The following is a 16,606-nucleotide window of genomic DNA, read 5'->3' on the forward strand; positions in this document are numbered from 1 at the left end:
AAGGTTCTCCCTTGTACAACACCATCACCACCACAACCACCCCTACCACCCAACCACCACCACCACACCACCAACACCACCAACACCAACACCACCACCATCACCACCACCATCACCATCACCATCACCACCACCATCATCATCATCATCATCGCTAATATTACCACTAACACACAGAGTCAAAACCCTTACCTGACCTGGAATTTCTATTTCTTTGTTATCTTCAGATTCTGAGAAAGATTATAGGAAAAAAACATGTCAGAAAGTATTTCCAGGGAGATTACCTTTGGACGTCTTTTACCAGCCAATGGGCATTTAGTCAGTCATCTTATCAGACCATCACACCAGCTCGGAAAATTAGCAATGATTTCCGTTACCAGTGGGCCAACTGTGTAGAGGATTGAGATGGAGGAGAATGGCGAGGTATGATGGGTTTTTTTTCTGATTCTATAACGATCGTCGCTATAGTATTCATCGCTCCGTTTCTACTTACGTCAATGCCCCGTGGCCCGACTCAATATCGATGTTTCATTATTTGGAGGGCTTCCGCGTATTTAACAATCGGCTGGACGCTTGTCGGCGACCATACTAGTGATGAAAATTGACGTATATATACGAGTTGCGTGGCGCGCCCTTCATGACATGACAGTAATACAGCTATCCATGTCTGATGTGATGCTAACACACAGCTCACGCCATCGACCTAGTATTATCACAGTCACCTGTGTTCTAAAAATTCGCTCTGCACCAAATTGACGTGTGTACATATGCTCTTCTTCTCAGGCATATGTACACGTCTATGGGGCGCATAGGCGCAGTTGACAGTAGTAATGTTGACAAAACATGCTATAGCTATTATGCCATGGGTTTCTAGTCAAGTGTAATATTGCGAAATCGTGTACATCATTTGCCATCCGAGTAACACCTGCTGTGGTGCTGGCTACGGTCCTTTCTACGCCGTTTCACAACTACATAGAAGCAACCTGGTTAAGCTTAATTGTGAGTGTTAATTGGATCTCCTTGTGATTGTCTCGAGGTGTTTTTGAATGAGGACAAAGTGTCGATTTTCTGAGAAAAAGGCACCATTTAACCCTGGATATCGTACTCAGGCTTTTCATTAGAAGCTGGCAGCTGGAGAAAATGACACAAGAAGGTCACAGATTTTCCATTCCTGCATATTCTATGGTCTCCAATCTCTGCTAAACTGAGAACTGGTTTTACAAGATTTATTGTCATTGTTTGGTTGTTGAATATTGTGATCGTGCAAAAATGCGATAAAATATCAGTATTCAATGTCATTTTCAAACATTTTTACCAAGTGCAAAATAGATTGAAACACCTCTCAGATTGTACCATGACACACATCAATTTCGCAAATTTTCGAAACGAGAGGGGGACCCCCTCTCGGCCTCTCACCCTCGGTGTTTCCTTACAGTTTTACTGAGTAAAAAACAATTAAAAACACCTTTCAGATTGAACCAGACTGAACAATTACACACATAAATTCTCAAAATTTCTCATGCAAGATAGGGAACTGCTGCCTCTAACGCTTTCCCCTCAGCCCTCTCTTGCACCCCGAGCAATAATTTCAAATTCTGCCCGGTCAGATCTCCCGGTGAAAAAACGTGTCATGATATCAATCCAAATTAAACAATACCATATTGTTGAATAGTGGTGAAAGCGTGGGCTTTTATATCTGTATTTTATTGTCACTTTGAATTTCATATTGTTGGTTTCAGCTTTTTCAACCGTCATGAAATAACCGATGATAGTCTAGTTGGGTACATCAGGATTAAAAGGTCTTTAATATTGTTGTACTTTTGTAAATTTCACATATATAAGTATTTAACTTTTCTAAGTGTAGGGGTCAGTCAAACTTTCTGAGTTAGAGATGGGGTTACTCACATTCATCATGGTTGGCAGGGGGTAGTTACTCGAAATTTCGACCCCAGGCCGTAAATAATGACGGCTCCCTTAAAGGGGGATCACGTCCGCGAGCTTCAAATACGGTGTTTTCAAACGGGTTTGTGAATCCAAGTACATGTATCAGTCACACAGCGGAGAAGCACAGACGGAACCCGCTCGGCCAAATCCTCTCTCTAAAACAAGAATGGTTCAAAATTTAAGAAAAAGTGGTTCAAAAGTCGGCTAAGGGAGCATTCGTTTTTTACGGGGAGGGGGAGGTCCGTGATTTTTACAAAAACTGTTTTTCAGGGGGGTCAAATTTTACAATGATTATCAATGATTGGAGGACGGGGTCAAATTTTACGAAGATTTATATGGGTTATAGCAAAAAGAACAACAGAATTAACAGAAAAAGTATATAAAATCGAATACAAACATGACTTTATTCTGTCTGAACAGGTGATAACAAGTGTAGAAAAGAGCACTTTTGTACAATATGTCATAAAAAAATAAAAATGTTCGAGGTGACCGAAAGAAATATGTGTCATGCCGTGTTCACGATATAACTTTTATAGCACTTTGAATACGTATACTTGGGAAAAAAGTTCAAATATTCGAAATATGGCCATATGAAGTGTTTGAAAATGAAAATTTGATTTCTGAATTTCGCAAAATGTTGATTCACTATACGTTATTGTCTACGAGGAAACTATGAATATTTTTTTACGATACAAAACTAGCTAAATCTGTGCTTTTTAAAATGTTTGACAATTGATATAGGCCTAAATGTACATGATTAGAATAGTGTGTTTGAAAAAGTAGATGTCAACAACAAATCGATATTGGATTTTCACCCAAGTGATTATTTGTAAGGTTCTGTAAGGATTCTTTGAAAGTTCAAAGACCAAATGAGAAATTGTATGTCAATTAAGATATTATTGATACGGACTGTGACATCTGAGGGAGGGTCACTGTTTTTTGTGCATGAAAATTAGGGAGGGTCACTCTTTTTCTGGAAAAACTTTTGAAAGGTCACTATTTTCACCCGGGACTTAAAGTGCAATAAATGAATCAAATTAGATTTTTTAGGGGGTGGTGTCATATTTTACGATTGATGAATTGGGGATGTCAAATTTGATAAAATTTTATTTGCAGGGGGTCGCCTTTTGCATTTCACGTAGCTTAAATTCCACTGACATCCCCCTTCCCGTCAAAAACGAATGCTCCCTAAGTTGTTACATTTTTCTGACTGAGACCCCTGCACGTTGTGAAAAATGAGCCTCCACAAGAGGTATAGGCCTAGATCAGAAAAGTTTTTGAAAAATTTTAGAGTCCGAATCGCTATTCCCGAGGCGATTCTACTTTTAATGCTATAGTTACACTTAAAACGCTGAGAAAATCTTTTGGTACAATTTCTTGAAACAGGCGTCACAAGTTTTGGCTGCCGAGGCCGACCGATGTTCACCACTCTAGCCACATGTTGGCGCTGTTCAAGATGGCGACTGTGGTGTGCCCCTGACGTCCAAGTCGATATCGGCTGCAGTTTCAACTCGTTGCTGTGAAGATAATGTTTAGATATGGTACTCCTTAGATACCAGAACTTCAAAAGATAACGGCAATGAGTCTTACAGCCAAGAAAGGTCAGTATCTTTTGAAATTTTGTGTACGCATTTAATTGCAATTTGATCTGTCGTGCAATGAATGTGCTGTGTATTACTATATTAGGCTGTATGTAGTTTCGATTCGTGCCTTCAGGCTCCGTGAAACAACTTTTCTAGAATACCGAATCGTTAAATGCAGTAAAATTTTGACCTGTTTCATATTCTGAACGTTATTCGGGAGAGCAAGAGTGCAATCTGGTAATACCACATATGTTTGTCTTTTGAACGTGGACCCGCCCATGTGCGACAGGAATACTAGAGCCACGATGGAACGCAATCCTCCTTCTGTATGCATATTCTTTAGATTCAAGGGTAGGAAGTTATGTATTTAGGTCTTTAAAATGAATACAGCTGTCCCATACAGTCATAATTACGACATGTAGATGATGTACAACTGTGGTTGAAGTGTGCCAACCGGACAGTATACGTACAAGATAAACTCTACATGAACGTACAACTTGTTCAACACATTTACATGTTTACCATATCCCTGCCTCCCAGAGGAGATGTTCTAGTCATCTGAATTTTCAAGTCTGTTACGGAAGCACTCTGCTGATAGTTTAATGGTGTTACCTTAATTCTGTGTGCAGTACAGCTACATTGCTACAGACGGTCCTACTAATTACTGCCCGTCACTACCGTCAACTGCCCGTCGGGAAATTAACTTTCCAATTACTGTAATCTATCGATATATCAATACCAAAGACCACTTATATAATAGAAAGCTACAAAATAAGAGTCTGTTTTACTCCAAATGCCCGAGTCCTGTCTCAGAACTAACGTGAATATTGGAGCAATATGAATTGAGCGCTAAGTTCTCTGCTCGACGGGCAGTGATGATAAGCAGGTTCGGACATCGATTACGATCAGCGTTGCCACTCGTTCGGAAATCAACGTGTTGGGTCTGGGACGACAATTTTGTTTGGTTGTATAGTAAGTAAGTAATGTTTTTGATATGAGATATCAACTGATTACAGTCGTTGAAGGTAAATTCCCCGACGCAGTGACGGGCAGTGGTCGGACGTCGACGGGCAGTATGTATGGCCCAATGGTGATGCATGTACGATCACACGATTAGCGTTGCTACTCGTTCGGAAAATCAACATTTTTCGGATCTTGGAATATATTTCGTTTGTTTTTACAAAGAGTAGTGGTCTTTGGTATTGAAATATCGACTGATTACAGTAATTGGAAGGCTAATTTCCTGATGGGCAGTGATGGGCAGTGACGGCATAATTAGTAGGACCCGCTACAGACTATACGCCCAGATGGGTTCCAGACACTTTGCGCCCATCCAGATACACTTGCAAAGAAGGTGAAAATCATGTCGGTTTACCTTTCTGTGTTTTATAGATTTGGCGGAGGGGGGGAAGTGAAAGCCCTACAGTATAAGGGTAATCACAGACTTGGGGGGTAATATAGTTTCAAGAGTCTGTGCAAACAGCTCATTGTAAACAAATAAACCTGTAATGTGGTTGTAAAATATCAGTATAACTATAATAGGGACAGTACTATTAGAAGTACAGAAGTACATGTAAGATAATTGCCAAAAACTAAATTTATGATTTCATTATAAATATGCCGTCAGACTTTTCAGATTTCCAAACTCTTTCAGTTCATCAACCAGTTTTTTGAAGTAGTGTGGGTTGTAGAAATAGGTGAAGAACATAATCTTCAGTCAAATAAAGAGAATTACATCTAAACTACAGTAAAAGCTCTGAATGGCTAAGAAAGCATACATGTACTTTGGTTCAGCCTCAGTGATTATGAATCCGTGAAAAATCTGAAAAATAACAGTGCTCTTCACAGCATGAAACAACGTATTTTCATAATTTACATACGATAACAATGCATAATTTGCATAATCTGTCTTTGAAAGCATATTCTCATGGTTATTAACATACATAGAGATTGCTCAAAAAAAACGGGTAACCGCCCGTAAAAATTCCTTGTTGAGAACCCAAGCTCATTGGTCTCATTCGGGACACACACTGAAAATATTTTTTTCCAACTTACCACAGAGAGACTTCCCATTTAAGTGGGAGTTACATGACATATAGTCCAATTCTAAATAAAACAATTACCATAGCTTTAGTGACTCTGTCTCAGGAAATGGAGTTATCTAAAATTGTCATGTTGTACTATTCTCTACTAACTTGCCCAAGGCTTTCCTGTCTGTTTGAGTACTACCAGTCTTCAAAAATCCTTTTGCTGTGGTACATCCACATCGTACGGAAGAGTTTTCATCCAAAAAAGTGGGTGTAATTATCAGTTAATCATAAACTAGATCACATGAATGCACTTTGACCTTCCGAGATCCCTTGACCTGTCACCTCCACCTCAGAGTAATTTACATAACAAAGCCCCCTGTATCAAAACTCCCCATGATGTTGCTGTGCATAACAGCATTACAGTATCAACTTCTGATAGATCAAGGAAAGCAGAGTTCATAGCAGAGGAGGTTTTGAGTCGTACACATGATGGATAGTCCAGTACGTTATCCTGGGAAAGAAGAGGATTCATTTACACAGGATACAAGCAATCTGAGTATGTGGACAGTTGATTGTCAGAATTCTGTTATGTGTCATGACCGTGGTGTCATTATGTTCTAGGGTTATAGAGGTTATATACAGTATGTATGAGTGTTTATAGTTATGTCTGCCTATGCTAGCTGTCTTCCAAAAGCAAGGGGGCTGGTGTTTGGAGGGACTGTGCAAGTACAGAATAGAATGTGTGTACATAAGGTACTGTGATGAGATGACACTGCTATACAGAGGCACACAATTCAGCTGTTGAGAATTGCTTGTACATGTAGTAATTTTAATATGTGGATTAGAAATCAAATTTCGTTGCTCTATCTACAGTTTATGCGTACTTTTTCTCCAGAATAGTCTCAAATTTTTTATATTCATTAAGTTTTGCTTCATACCTTGCGTTTATCCATACCATGTGGCTGCATATGTCTTGTCATGATTTCATTTTGGACCCAAATACTTGTAGATAATATACATCTAAATTCATAGAAACATATACAGACCAGGGAAGTTAAATACTGGTAATGTCATGACTGCAGTTTAATTCTTCTAATGAACTCTGTGTGAACTCATCGTGGTCAGTGTAGTATCAGTGGCCAAGATGTTTAAAATTTCTTCAAGTATAACTCCGTACATACTAGCACACTTACAGAGAAGTAAATTTAAATTCCAATGACAGACTAAACATCTCAACCAATCTACAAGCTGATCAGTGATTTGTCTCACTTCCCAATTTTCAAGGACACAGAAGATAACAATGAAAGATACATTGTACCACTATAATCCTTCATATCAACTGACTTTGATTTTTGTTTTTATTAGAACTTGAATAGGGTTAAGTATCACCCTGCCATGATAGCTCTGGTTGTGCAGTTTGCCTTTGAAACGTAATATTGTAATCTAGCTTTCTTGTTGACAACAGCACCAAGTATGTTGACCTATGAACTATGACCCCATACCATGCTTATCAATCTTTGAACTGATCTATATCTCATATCATAATCAGTATTATTCTAGTAGCAAAGTTTCAATGACACATCAACATGTCAATATCAGTATAGTGACTTCCGTTTTTAGAAGCACTAACGGTTGATGTCTTTTAATATTTTTCTTCAAAAAATAAGTATATTATTCTCACTATACAAAGCATTAATCTTGTCCAAAGAATGAATTTTGACAGTATCTACAGTATACAAGAATCTCACTGTTGATTCATAAACTTAATTATAGTCTAGGCTACTGAGAATTTAGAGGTTGTTAAAAGAAATGTATATTACACCTGTAGCAACGTTTTATATAAGAAGTTAGTTGAACATCAGCCATCATGACATGGTTTTGGGAGTAGAACAAGACACACAGGGCAAATACATAAATAAATTCATTAAATTTGTACATGTAGCGGATAGAGCTTTGATATCACAATGAAAGTATTAGAAGTTTATAGTTTTGAGGTCCTGACGCATGTTGGCGGCATACAGAGTTAATTGTGCACTTCGTTTAAAATAAAGTAATACATGTAAGTGAGTTTGAGAGCCAGCAGTCTATTTCTGTACATCACCTTAGATTGTACAGTTAATATTTGTTAAGGAAGTATGGGCCTCAAAAGTGAGAGACTTTCCTCAAAGACTGAGTAAAATTAGGGGTCGCTGTGCAAATCTTGGTACTTGAGAAACAAATTACCCAAGATTCACTGATATTTGAAATTCAAAGTTGCCGCCATCCCTGTCTAACTCTATGAGAAAAATAAAATTTTCAATTTTCAAAAAACTAAGATGGTGAAAAGCTTTCTTACACCAAGAGCTTTGAAATGAACGCTCGGTAGGTCCGATAAAAAATGACAAAGTTTGTGAGTCCAAATATACAAGTATTGTCCCCAGGCATGTTCTACCTTAATGTATAGAAAAAGCTCAGTGCCTACCGCAGCCATGTTTTTTCACACAAAGCCTCAGAGACTATATAGAATGTTCCTGAATGTGTGATGAAAACAGATATATTCTGTGATAGAAAACAATAGAACTTCAATGACAACGTGATAACAAACTGATTTCATTCGAGGACATAATTTCATTGACAAACTTTTTGTTACATGTTATGTGTCCTTCTTGCAAGGTTGATACTAAGATAAGATACATGTATCATTTGCTCAAAGACAATGATTTGAAAACCATATTTGTTTCATATCGATAATGATGAATAAAGCTATTATTAAGCTGTTATTGAAAAAATATTGATTTCGCCAAATTGCTGACCAATGGTGTAACATAGCAGCAACAGATGCATACCAAATGTTGCTTCAATGAATTTAAATAACAGCTGCAATTACAAATTGTCCAAGATTTCTACTGCCATCGTATTTCAGACCAGATCGTGAACAATTGTTCATGTTGATTTTCATTGACATGCACACAAATGTACAGCAGTTCAGTTCTGTTTCACTCCTACATGTAACGTAGGTACAGTGGGAATGGAATTTCATTTCGTGTAAATTTCATGAACAAATTTGTACCAGCATAATGCAATAAAATATACATCATATGTGTACGATACATGCACAACACTGTAGTGTACCATAAATATATGCTACTTGCACGTATTACATATGTTACAATATTGTACATGTACATCTACCATGGGTGTTAAGGTAATACGGGCCTTGAAATTTGAAAGACTTAAGGTAGAATGCGCCCCAGGGACACAAATTCAGACTCTCACAATTTTACAATTCTCTTCTGGTCTACCACTTGTTGGGGCTCATTTAAATCTCTTGGTGTCAGAAAGACTTTGACTGGCCTAGTTTTTTGAAATCAAAATTTTTAATTTACTCCGTAGAGTTAAACAGGGATGGCGCCATTTTGAATTTCCAAATATCAGTTATCTTGGGTAATTTGTTTCTCTAGTACCAAAATTTGCACGGTGAGCCCTGATTTTGATTCTTGATTTCAAAAAGAATGGCTAAAAGATTCCTTGAGGAAAGTTCGAGCAAAAGTTTAAGTCTTTCACTTTCAAGGTGCATATTACCTTAGACATTTGCTCAAACATTTCTCAAGCAAACTTTGAACTATCTCTTTCAAAATCAAGAAAGAAAATCATGGGTCACCCTGCAAATTTTTGGTACTAGAGAAACAAATTACCCAACATTTACAGATATATGAAATGAAAAATGGCCGCCATCTCTATGTCATATTTGTGGGGAAAATAGAATTTCCAATTTACATAAGAATAAGCCAGCACAATTTGTATTTACTATGTGTGCCTCAATTGAGCCCCTACATGTAGTAGGCCTAAAGAATATATAGAAGCTTGCAAGTCCAAATTTTTGTACCAGGGGTGCATTTCTACCGGCATGCAACCTTAAGAAAAGTGAAAATAAATAAAGTTATTCTTTAACTGTATTGACAAATTAGTTCTTTTTATACACCCAAAACGTGATGAAACACCTACCGTACAATTGAACTTGCTTATGCTGTGGCTAGATGTGTAGAATGCACAGTTATTATTTTCATTTGAATTTTAGTCTGGAGAAAAAGATCAATACATTATGTCATGGCTAAACATAGCAGTACACCAAGAAAACCATTGGCTCATTCCTAGTATTTCTTGTTAACCCTTTGAGCGCCAAAGTCAATTTTTGTTGCCCTTAGAAAATATAACTCAGTTAATTTTTGTCAGATTTTTGCCAAAATTTTGATTAAAAACTGTAGCCAATGAATTGTTGAGTTCATTTGGTCCAAAATTATCAAAAAAATTACTGAAAAGTTCATGAAAATTGGTAAAATGTTGCACTAAAATTTTGGCGGGAAAAAATACAGCACTCAAAGGGTTAATTCCACATCCACTCTCAGCTCATTGGCAGATATTTCCAGTTCATACCTAGAACATTTTTATTTTATCACAACATTATGTACATTCTGTACAACATTCTGTAACTTACTCTGGGCATGGCTGAAGGTCTATCTTGTCGACTTTACCTTCTAGGTACATGTATTTTATAAGGCTGAATATTACAAAATCAATGACAAATTCCAACATGCGGCATAGTGACAGTGTCTCTGTAGTGAAAGAAGTACACTAATTCTCTACATTTTGATACCATACTTTTGAACTACTGGACAACATGCATTGTATCAATATAGGCATATCGCAGATATTTTTAGACTTTTTCTCCTCATTACATCTGGTACATTCATGTGCATGTACACTGTGCAGTTTTATTTCTGGAGGTTGGGTCACAAATAGCCACATATGATCTAACCACTGCTTCCACACAAATGCATGAATATTCATGATAACACTCTCTTTGACACAGGTCCCGGCCCACAAGAAGACATATCAGATTTTCATGACAGAATTCGAAAAAATCTCACAAGGGAATTATCAAGAGTGATCAAAAAGGTAAAACTCTTCAGAGTATTTCTGCAATGTAACTCTTCTTCTGCATTGATAATGTCAGTATTTGTTAAATGTGAGAAACCATTGGAGTTGTGTTTGTTACATTTTGGAAACTATGGGAGCTGTTCTCTGTACCAATGTGATAACATCAAGTCATATTCAACCCCAGTCCCCCAGCTTCACCATCATGGTTTGGCCCAAACCCATTGTCTTCAATGGTGACTGTGGACCAGCTCACGGAGGATAAGGGATGAACAGGTTTAGGGTGCTCTTTAAACCAACACTTTCATTCGATAGTTTTCCCTAGCAATCATGTAATTTCTATGAATTGTATTCAATATGTACAAAATGTTGGAGTCAGATTTATTATCTTGGTATTTTTGAAGAATTATGTTCATATCACTCAAATTTTACAAGAATTCCATTGGTTGTCTGTAAATCAAAGTATTATAAGATTTGAGTTATCGCTGTTAAGTGTCTGCAGAGGTCTTGTCCTAAGTCCTTATCTTAGACACATATAAGTTTCTATGGCTCAATGCGAAGTCTACTTTCCACTGATCATTTCAAACTTATCACCACAAAGATTAAAATAAAATCACAAAAATGTCCAAAGGGCTTTGCCATCTACCCCAATTTTCAGGGAATGGCCTATTTCTTTAAATCTGGCTTTGTGATAATTTCATTGTTGCATGCCAAACCACACTATTTAGATCATACCTTTTAACTCTCTGATAAATTGTCCTGAATTTATATTGTATTTTAAGCATCTCTGAAGGCTATCATGTGGATATTAGATACATAAAAACTGGTAAATTATTGTTATGATTATGATGATTTAAACCTCCGCTGACAATACATGTGTATTTTTCTCAAATTTTAAAGATTCAACATGATCACATCAGCTCGGACTCTGCAGTACGCAGGTAAGATTTTTGCAGGAGCTCACTCCTGCTTTTATTTAGGTATAATATTTTAAGGTGGCCAGCGAGAACATTTGCCCGCAGTATGGAAAAAGAAATGGTGAGATGCTGTGAACTAAAGTGGATGATGTCACAGGATTTGCGAATGAAGAATTCCAACTTCATAACCTTGTATAGTTTAAGCAACGTAGGGCCTGAAAAATGTGTTTGCCCGATACCGGGACAGACTGATTTCTAATACAGATTAGCACAATCAAAAAAGACCCTCACTTGCCCGTCGATGGACTGAAGATCACAGTGTAGAAATTTTAGTGTCGTCCAACTTTGTGCGCTGTCACAGCTTGAAGTTCATGCAATTTACATGGTATGATCACATTGCTTTGCAACACACAATCTTGCCGATTGAAAAAAAAAACGAAAAGCCACAAATTATTTCTTAGAAAATTTTCAGGGCAAGTCAATTTCTGCTATACAAGTAGAAAATGTCCTGGAACAAGTGGATAAAAATTGTATTTTTCAGGCCCTGCAACAAACTTGTGTCAGCTAAAATAAAGGAATTATAATTGCAAAAGTACTGGGTATTACATGTACATGTACAATAGTATATACATATATGTGTATCAGGCCAAGTGATTACCGTGAAATTGTGTAAAGGAAGTCACAAAAAAGAAAACATGGAATTCACTAACCTTATGTTTTCTTCATCAGTGGAGATACAGCCAATGCAGTGTGTAATGTCATAGAGGCTATATTCCTACATGGACTCAGAGAATCATTCTCAAACAAGGTAAATGTGTTATCTCTGAACCGTATGTTGTACACCTGGTTTATCCAAATCATTGTATAATTAGACAAGAAGTATTGTCTAAGGAATTAATAGCATACATTTGCATGTACATTGTTCAGAATATCACAAATGTGTACATAGATGCATTGAATATTCTCTATCATTTGGTATCCGTACAGCAAATATGCCCAATACATACCAATATATGTACTTATTTCATACCGGTGTATATACTTGTTTCATTCCCATATACTGTATGTGCCAAAGCAAATTAAATTTTGTCAATTCCTGTATGAATACTAATTAGTATATTTTACTTCTCAGTGATTTTTCTCAACGATACTTCTGTCCAATTACACTGTTACACTGCCATATATTATACTATCCATGTAACAACCCATTATTATACACCTACTGCCGTAACCTATGGGAGTTTGACCGTCCAATAACTTTCCGTATTTTGTATAGTACGCGGAGTCCCGAATACGGGAGACGCGCGACGCGCTGGGACGTTCTATTTTTAGGTGTAATATGCAAATTTTCAGGGGTTTGTAGCAATTTTATTTCAATCGTGCGCGTTCCACTCATATCGCGCGTGCCGCATCCCTCAAAATTTACCATAGAATTAGTTTATACGGACAATTAATGGAGAGAGGTGTATAATAATAGGGTTATACACAAAATACGGCCCTGTATGGGACTCAGGCTCAGTGAATGACGTATGGACTCGCCTTCGGCTCGTCCAGTACGTCACTCACTGAGCCCTTGTCCATACAGGGCCGTATTTGTGTATAACCCTATATTATTGCAGTTGTTCTGCAGTATTATTCCCTTGGAACCAGGATGTACAGTACCATAGAATACAGTGCTTACTGTGATGTGTTGACTATACATGTATCTGTAGCATTTGTGTTTGTTTTTTCCCTGCTTTTGTCAATCCCTGATTATACGTATGCCAGTGTATCAATGTGTAATACCCTTATATGTGTCAGTGTTTGAAATGGAGAAAAAGGTAAACCAGGGAGATTTAGTGGCAAGGAACTGCACATTTAGACAAAAGCTTTCGGGGATCTGTTTCTTTGTTTATTGTCAGGGGAGGGGGACCTAATTATGATTAACAAAGGGAAAAATATATATTTAAACATGACATATTGGGAAAATTTGCATGCTTTATTTTTTTCACCTTTGGTGAAACAGTTAATTTTTGTATTTTTGCAGCAATTTCAGTGATGTATCTATTTTATTTTGAATTATTCGTGTCCGTTTGTTTTTAGTTGTCCAGTTATTTTGGTTCAGGCCAGACGGCAAGATCGCAATCACTGGTATGTCAACAGTTTTATGCATGAATTATCTGCTTACTATTATTTCCTTCACACAAATTTCTTCATACCTGCCCCCGATTTTTTCCAAAAATTTGTAGTTTTATGTGCTATGGGGTCACCAAGCTTTCCTGAAAATTTGCCTTTTATTCTCAAATCCTATCCTTTTCCTACCATTTTGTTTGTCGGTACCTTGTTCCTATCTGTAGCTATCCTTACCTTGTTCTTGGGTGTCGGAATACCAATTCCATCATGCATCAGTTGTACCTACTAACCCATAATATTTTCCTCTACTACATGTAACTCTATATCCTTATTCTTTCAAGTCACATGCAGTGAGTTGATAAGATTCTTCAGTATCTTCAAATGTTTATAGTTTGAAAGAGCAGTATTTCGTCGTAACTTTTCTCAACGTGTCTCTTTTTAGAGTTTCTGGCAGTTTTTGGTCAGTTTTACACACAAAGATGTAGTGAAGCAACTCAACCACCTTGCACAGATTACCACTGAGATTGGACAGTGTAGGGTAGGTATGAAAAATCAGAAAATTAATGATAAGAAATGTGCTATAATTTCGTCAATGAGTTGTCATGACACCGGGAATACGTACTTCAAAAGATGTCAGGAACTGTGCAACTGTCCATCTTTCTGACAAAATCCATGGGTAAGCCACAAGCAATATTACCTCATTTAACATCTGCCCCAAATTAGGGGCCATGGTCGTAGTCCGGGAGAGTTCTATATTTGTATCTGTCCAGAGCCATTTCTCTGGCATATGTGAACCAAATGTTTTCAATGTAGTACACAGATACTAAACTATATACCGGTTTTACATTTCAATTTGTTTCACTATACAATCCAATATGGCTGCCCAGCAACCATTCTTTTACAATTCTTTTATCTTTCTTGCCAAAACCTATAGTGTCCACTACAGGAAACATACCCTATTTAACTGATTCACCCTATGCCCTGTAAACAGATCGAAACTCACCATTGATAACAGTGGGTTTCGACCAAACCATGGTTTTAAAATAAAGTACATCTGCCCCGATGTTTGTAATTTTACCATCAAAAAACCTCATTATTGTCAAATACAAATGGAAACATGATTTAGAAATAACAGATCACCAACAAAGAAACATCACTTCGTTTGTATCCGGTAGTTGCATTGGGACTGTCAGAAATCTTTTTTGTACGATCAAGTCCGCAGCCATAATTTTAGTAAAATTGCTGCATGATGAACATCTGTCAACATGTACTGGATCCTGTCAAAATTTTCCAACATTCAAGGTCTATAAATACATGAAGTATTTTCATTATGGCACCACAAATTTGCAGCATTTTAAGCTCTCAAGATTATCAACTAACATGCACTTAAAAAAAAACATACCAAATTGTCATTTTCAAATTGCTCTTGTTGATCTGAATCCATGGACAGTTTCAATACGGTTTAGAATTAACAGATAGATTTGCTGGAGAATTCTTTTAAAGGTTTCAATTTTCATAAAGTGTGGCTTTGTTATGTACCAAGTGGAACCCTGTTTAACCCTTTCAGGCCTAAACCCCTACACGTATATACACAGGTAGTTCTGCAGGTTACCAGACAGTCAGGCGTGAAACAGTTAAAGTTCAACAACTCTAGAAGTATGGAAAAATTTATGAACTCCCAGCGCCACGCAGAAACAGAAAGAGTTAAACTTTTGTTTGCTGTTTCATTTTAGGCGTGGATTAGATTAGCCCTGAATGACAGCTTGATGGAGAGTTATATCGGAACAATACTACAGGACAGTAAGAAATTAGAACAATATTATCACAGATATAGTTATCTTAGGGACACAGAGCAACCACACATCATGAAGAATTACTTGCAAGGTGAGTTCTAAATCATATAGAAATTGAACATGCTTTCTGGAATGTGTAGTTATGGCAATGCTCCAAGTTTTAAACTTTGTCTGTCAATACATTTGTTATAAAAACTTACAGCCCCTTTTTGATAATGAAGGATAAAAATTTGGGACTAGTGCGGAAATTTTACAAATGACCTCAAAGTCAATAATATTTGCAATTTTTTTACATGGCTAAACCATAAGTTGGAGTAGGTTAAACCCAAAGGGAAGTTTTAGTTTTAGTTTTAGGGAATTTTGAAACAAAATTTTTTCAAAAGCTGTAGTGCAAGAAGTAAAATGCAAATTGTTTGCGATCAGGGCACAAGCACAGTCAAAAACAGAAAAGACTGTCTTCAAATTCCCTACAAAAGGAGTGAGCTTTCACCAAGGCCGGTTTGTGGTCTTCTTACATGTACCACTCTGTGTGCTAATTCTGTCAAAAGTCATTAAAACTTTCAATATTCAGAAACACAAGGAAGTGGAGGTATTCATAGCACACGATACGCAATCTATACATTTGATAAACACGAGGAAAATTCAATCATAGATCTACATGTATGTATTGGTATGATTGAACTTGTGTTGCAATCATAGTCAGTGGATGCTTCCATTTTCTATGATGCAATAAATAGAATGCCCAAAATTCAAAGAGCATGAATGACAGTCATTTATAAAACAAAGGCTTTATTCAACACTTCCAATGAATGCTCTGTTTCAGGTCTTGGAGACTTTGTCTTCCAGCTTTCGTACAATTCATCTGTCCTCAACATGTGGGGTTCCACTCCACTCAAACTGGCTGGGCTAGGGGGCCCTGGTGATGAAACTCCCGTGGCTGTCATAGCGATCAACCCATCTCCATCTTCTGGTGAGTGTTCCATCCTCTCAGATGTCAAATCTTTGCCAAGGTACCTTGTAAAGAAGTTGAAATTTATTTCCAATGTATCATTGATACCTTGAATGATGATGGGCTTACACTGTGTTCTCCACAGATTTGAAAAATTGAGGGCTGCTAATTTACATAACAATGTATAATTTGCATATTTTTCAATAATTCTTTTCTATGATTATTAACGTATGAATTGGTTGCTTGGAAAACATAGGTGGACTCACCCCACAAATTCATCATGTGGAGTACCCTGTTATCACAGTAAAGCCAGATAGACGTGTGTGTTTATTTGTACAGTTATTAGTTCAGAGCGCCCTCTGGG

The 16,606-nt window shown here is 37.1% G+C and overlaps 1 protein-coding gene across 7 annotated transcripts in view; it reads left to right on the top strand.

Annotated features, from left to right (window-relative positions):
* Positions 1-226: 226 nt before the first annotated feature.
* LOC139137399 (pleckstrin homology domain-containing family M member 1-like) overlaps positions 227-16,606 on the top strand; it is a 30,605-nt gene continuing 14,225 nt past the window's right edge. For 2 of the 7 annotated variants that reach the window (XM_070705456.1, XM_070705460.1), the window contains exons 1-9: positions 227-423; positions 3,331-3,545; positions 10,407-10,492; positions 11,372-11,412; positions 12,118-12,196; positions 13,471-13,518; positions 13,943-14,038; positions 15,234-15,384; positions 16,117-16,263. In XM_070705456.1, coding sequence (XP_070561557.1) covers positions 3,524-3,545; positions 10,407-10,492; positions 11,372-11,412; positions 12,118-12,196; positions 13,471-13,518; positions 13,943-14,038; positions 15,234-15,384; positions 16,117-16,263 — 670 coding nt within the window. In that variant the 5' untranslated portion in view covers positions 227-423; positions 3,331-3,523. Of the gene's footprint in view, positions 424-3,330; positions 3,546-5,918; positions 6,114-10,406; positions 10,493-11,371; positions 11,413-12,117; positions 12,197-13,470; positions 13,519-13,942; positions 14,039-15,233; positions 15,385-16,116; positions 16,264-16,606 lie in introns of those variants that run through there. The other 5 variants (XM_070705458.1, XM_070705461.1, XM_070705454.1 and 2 more) reach the window with 4 other exon arrangements.

This window comes from Ptychodera flava, chromosome 7 (genome assembly GCF_041260155.1).
Source record: "Ptychodera flava strain L36383 chromosome 7, AS_Pfla_20210202, whole genome shotgun sequence".
Classification (NCBI taxonomy): domain Eukaryota; kingdom Metazoa; phylum Hemichordata; class Enteropneusta; family Ptychoderidae; genus Ptychodera; species Ptychodera flava.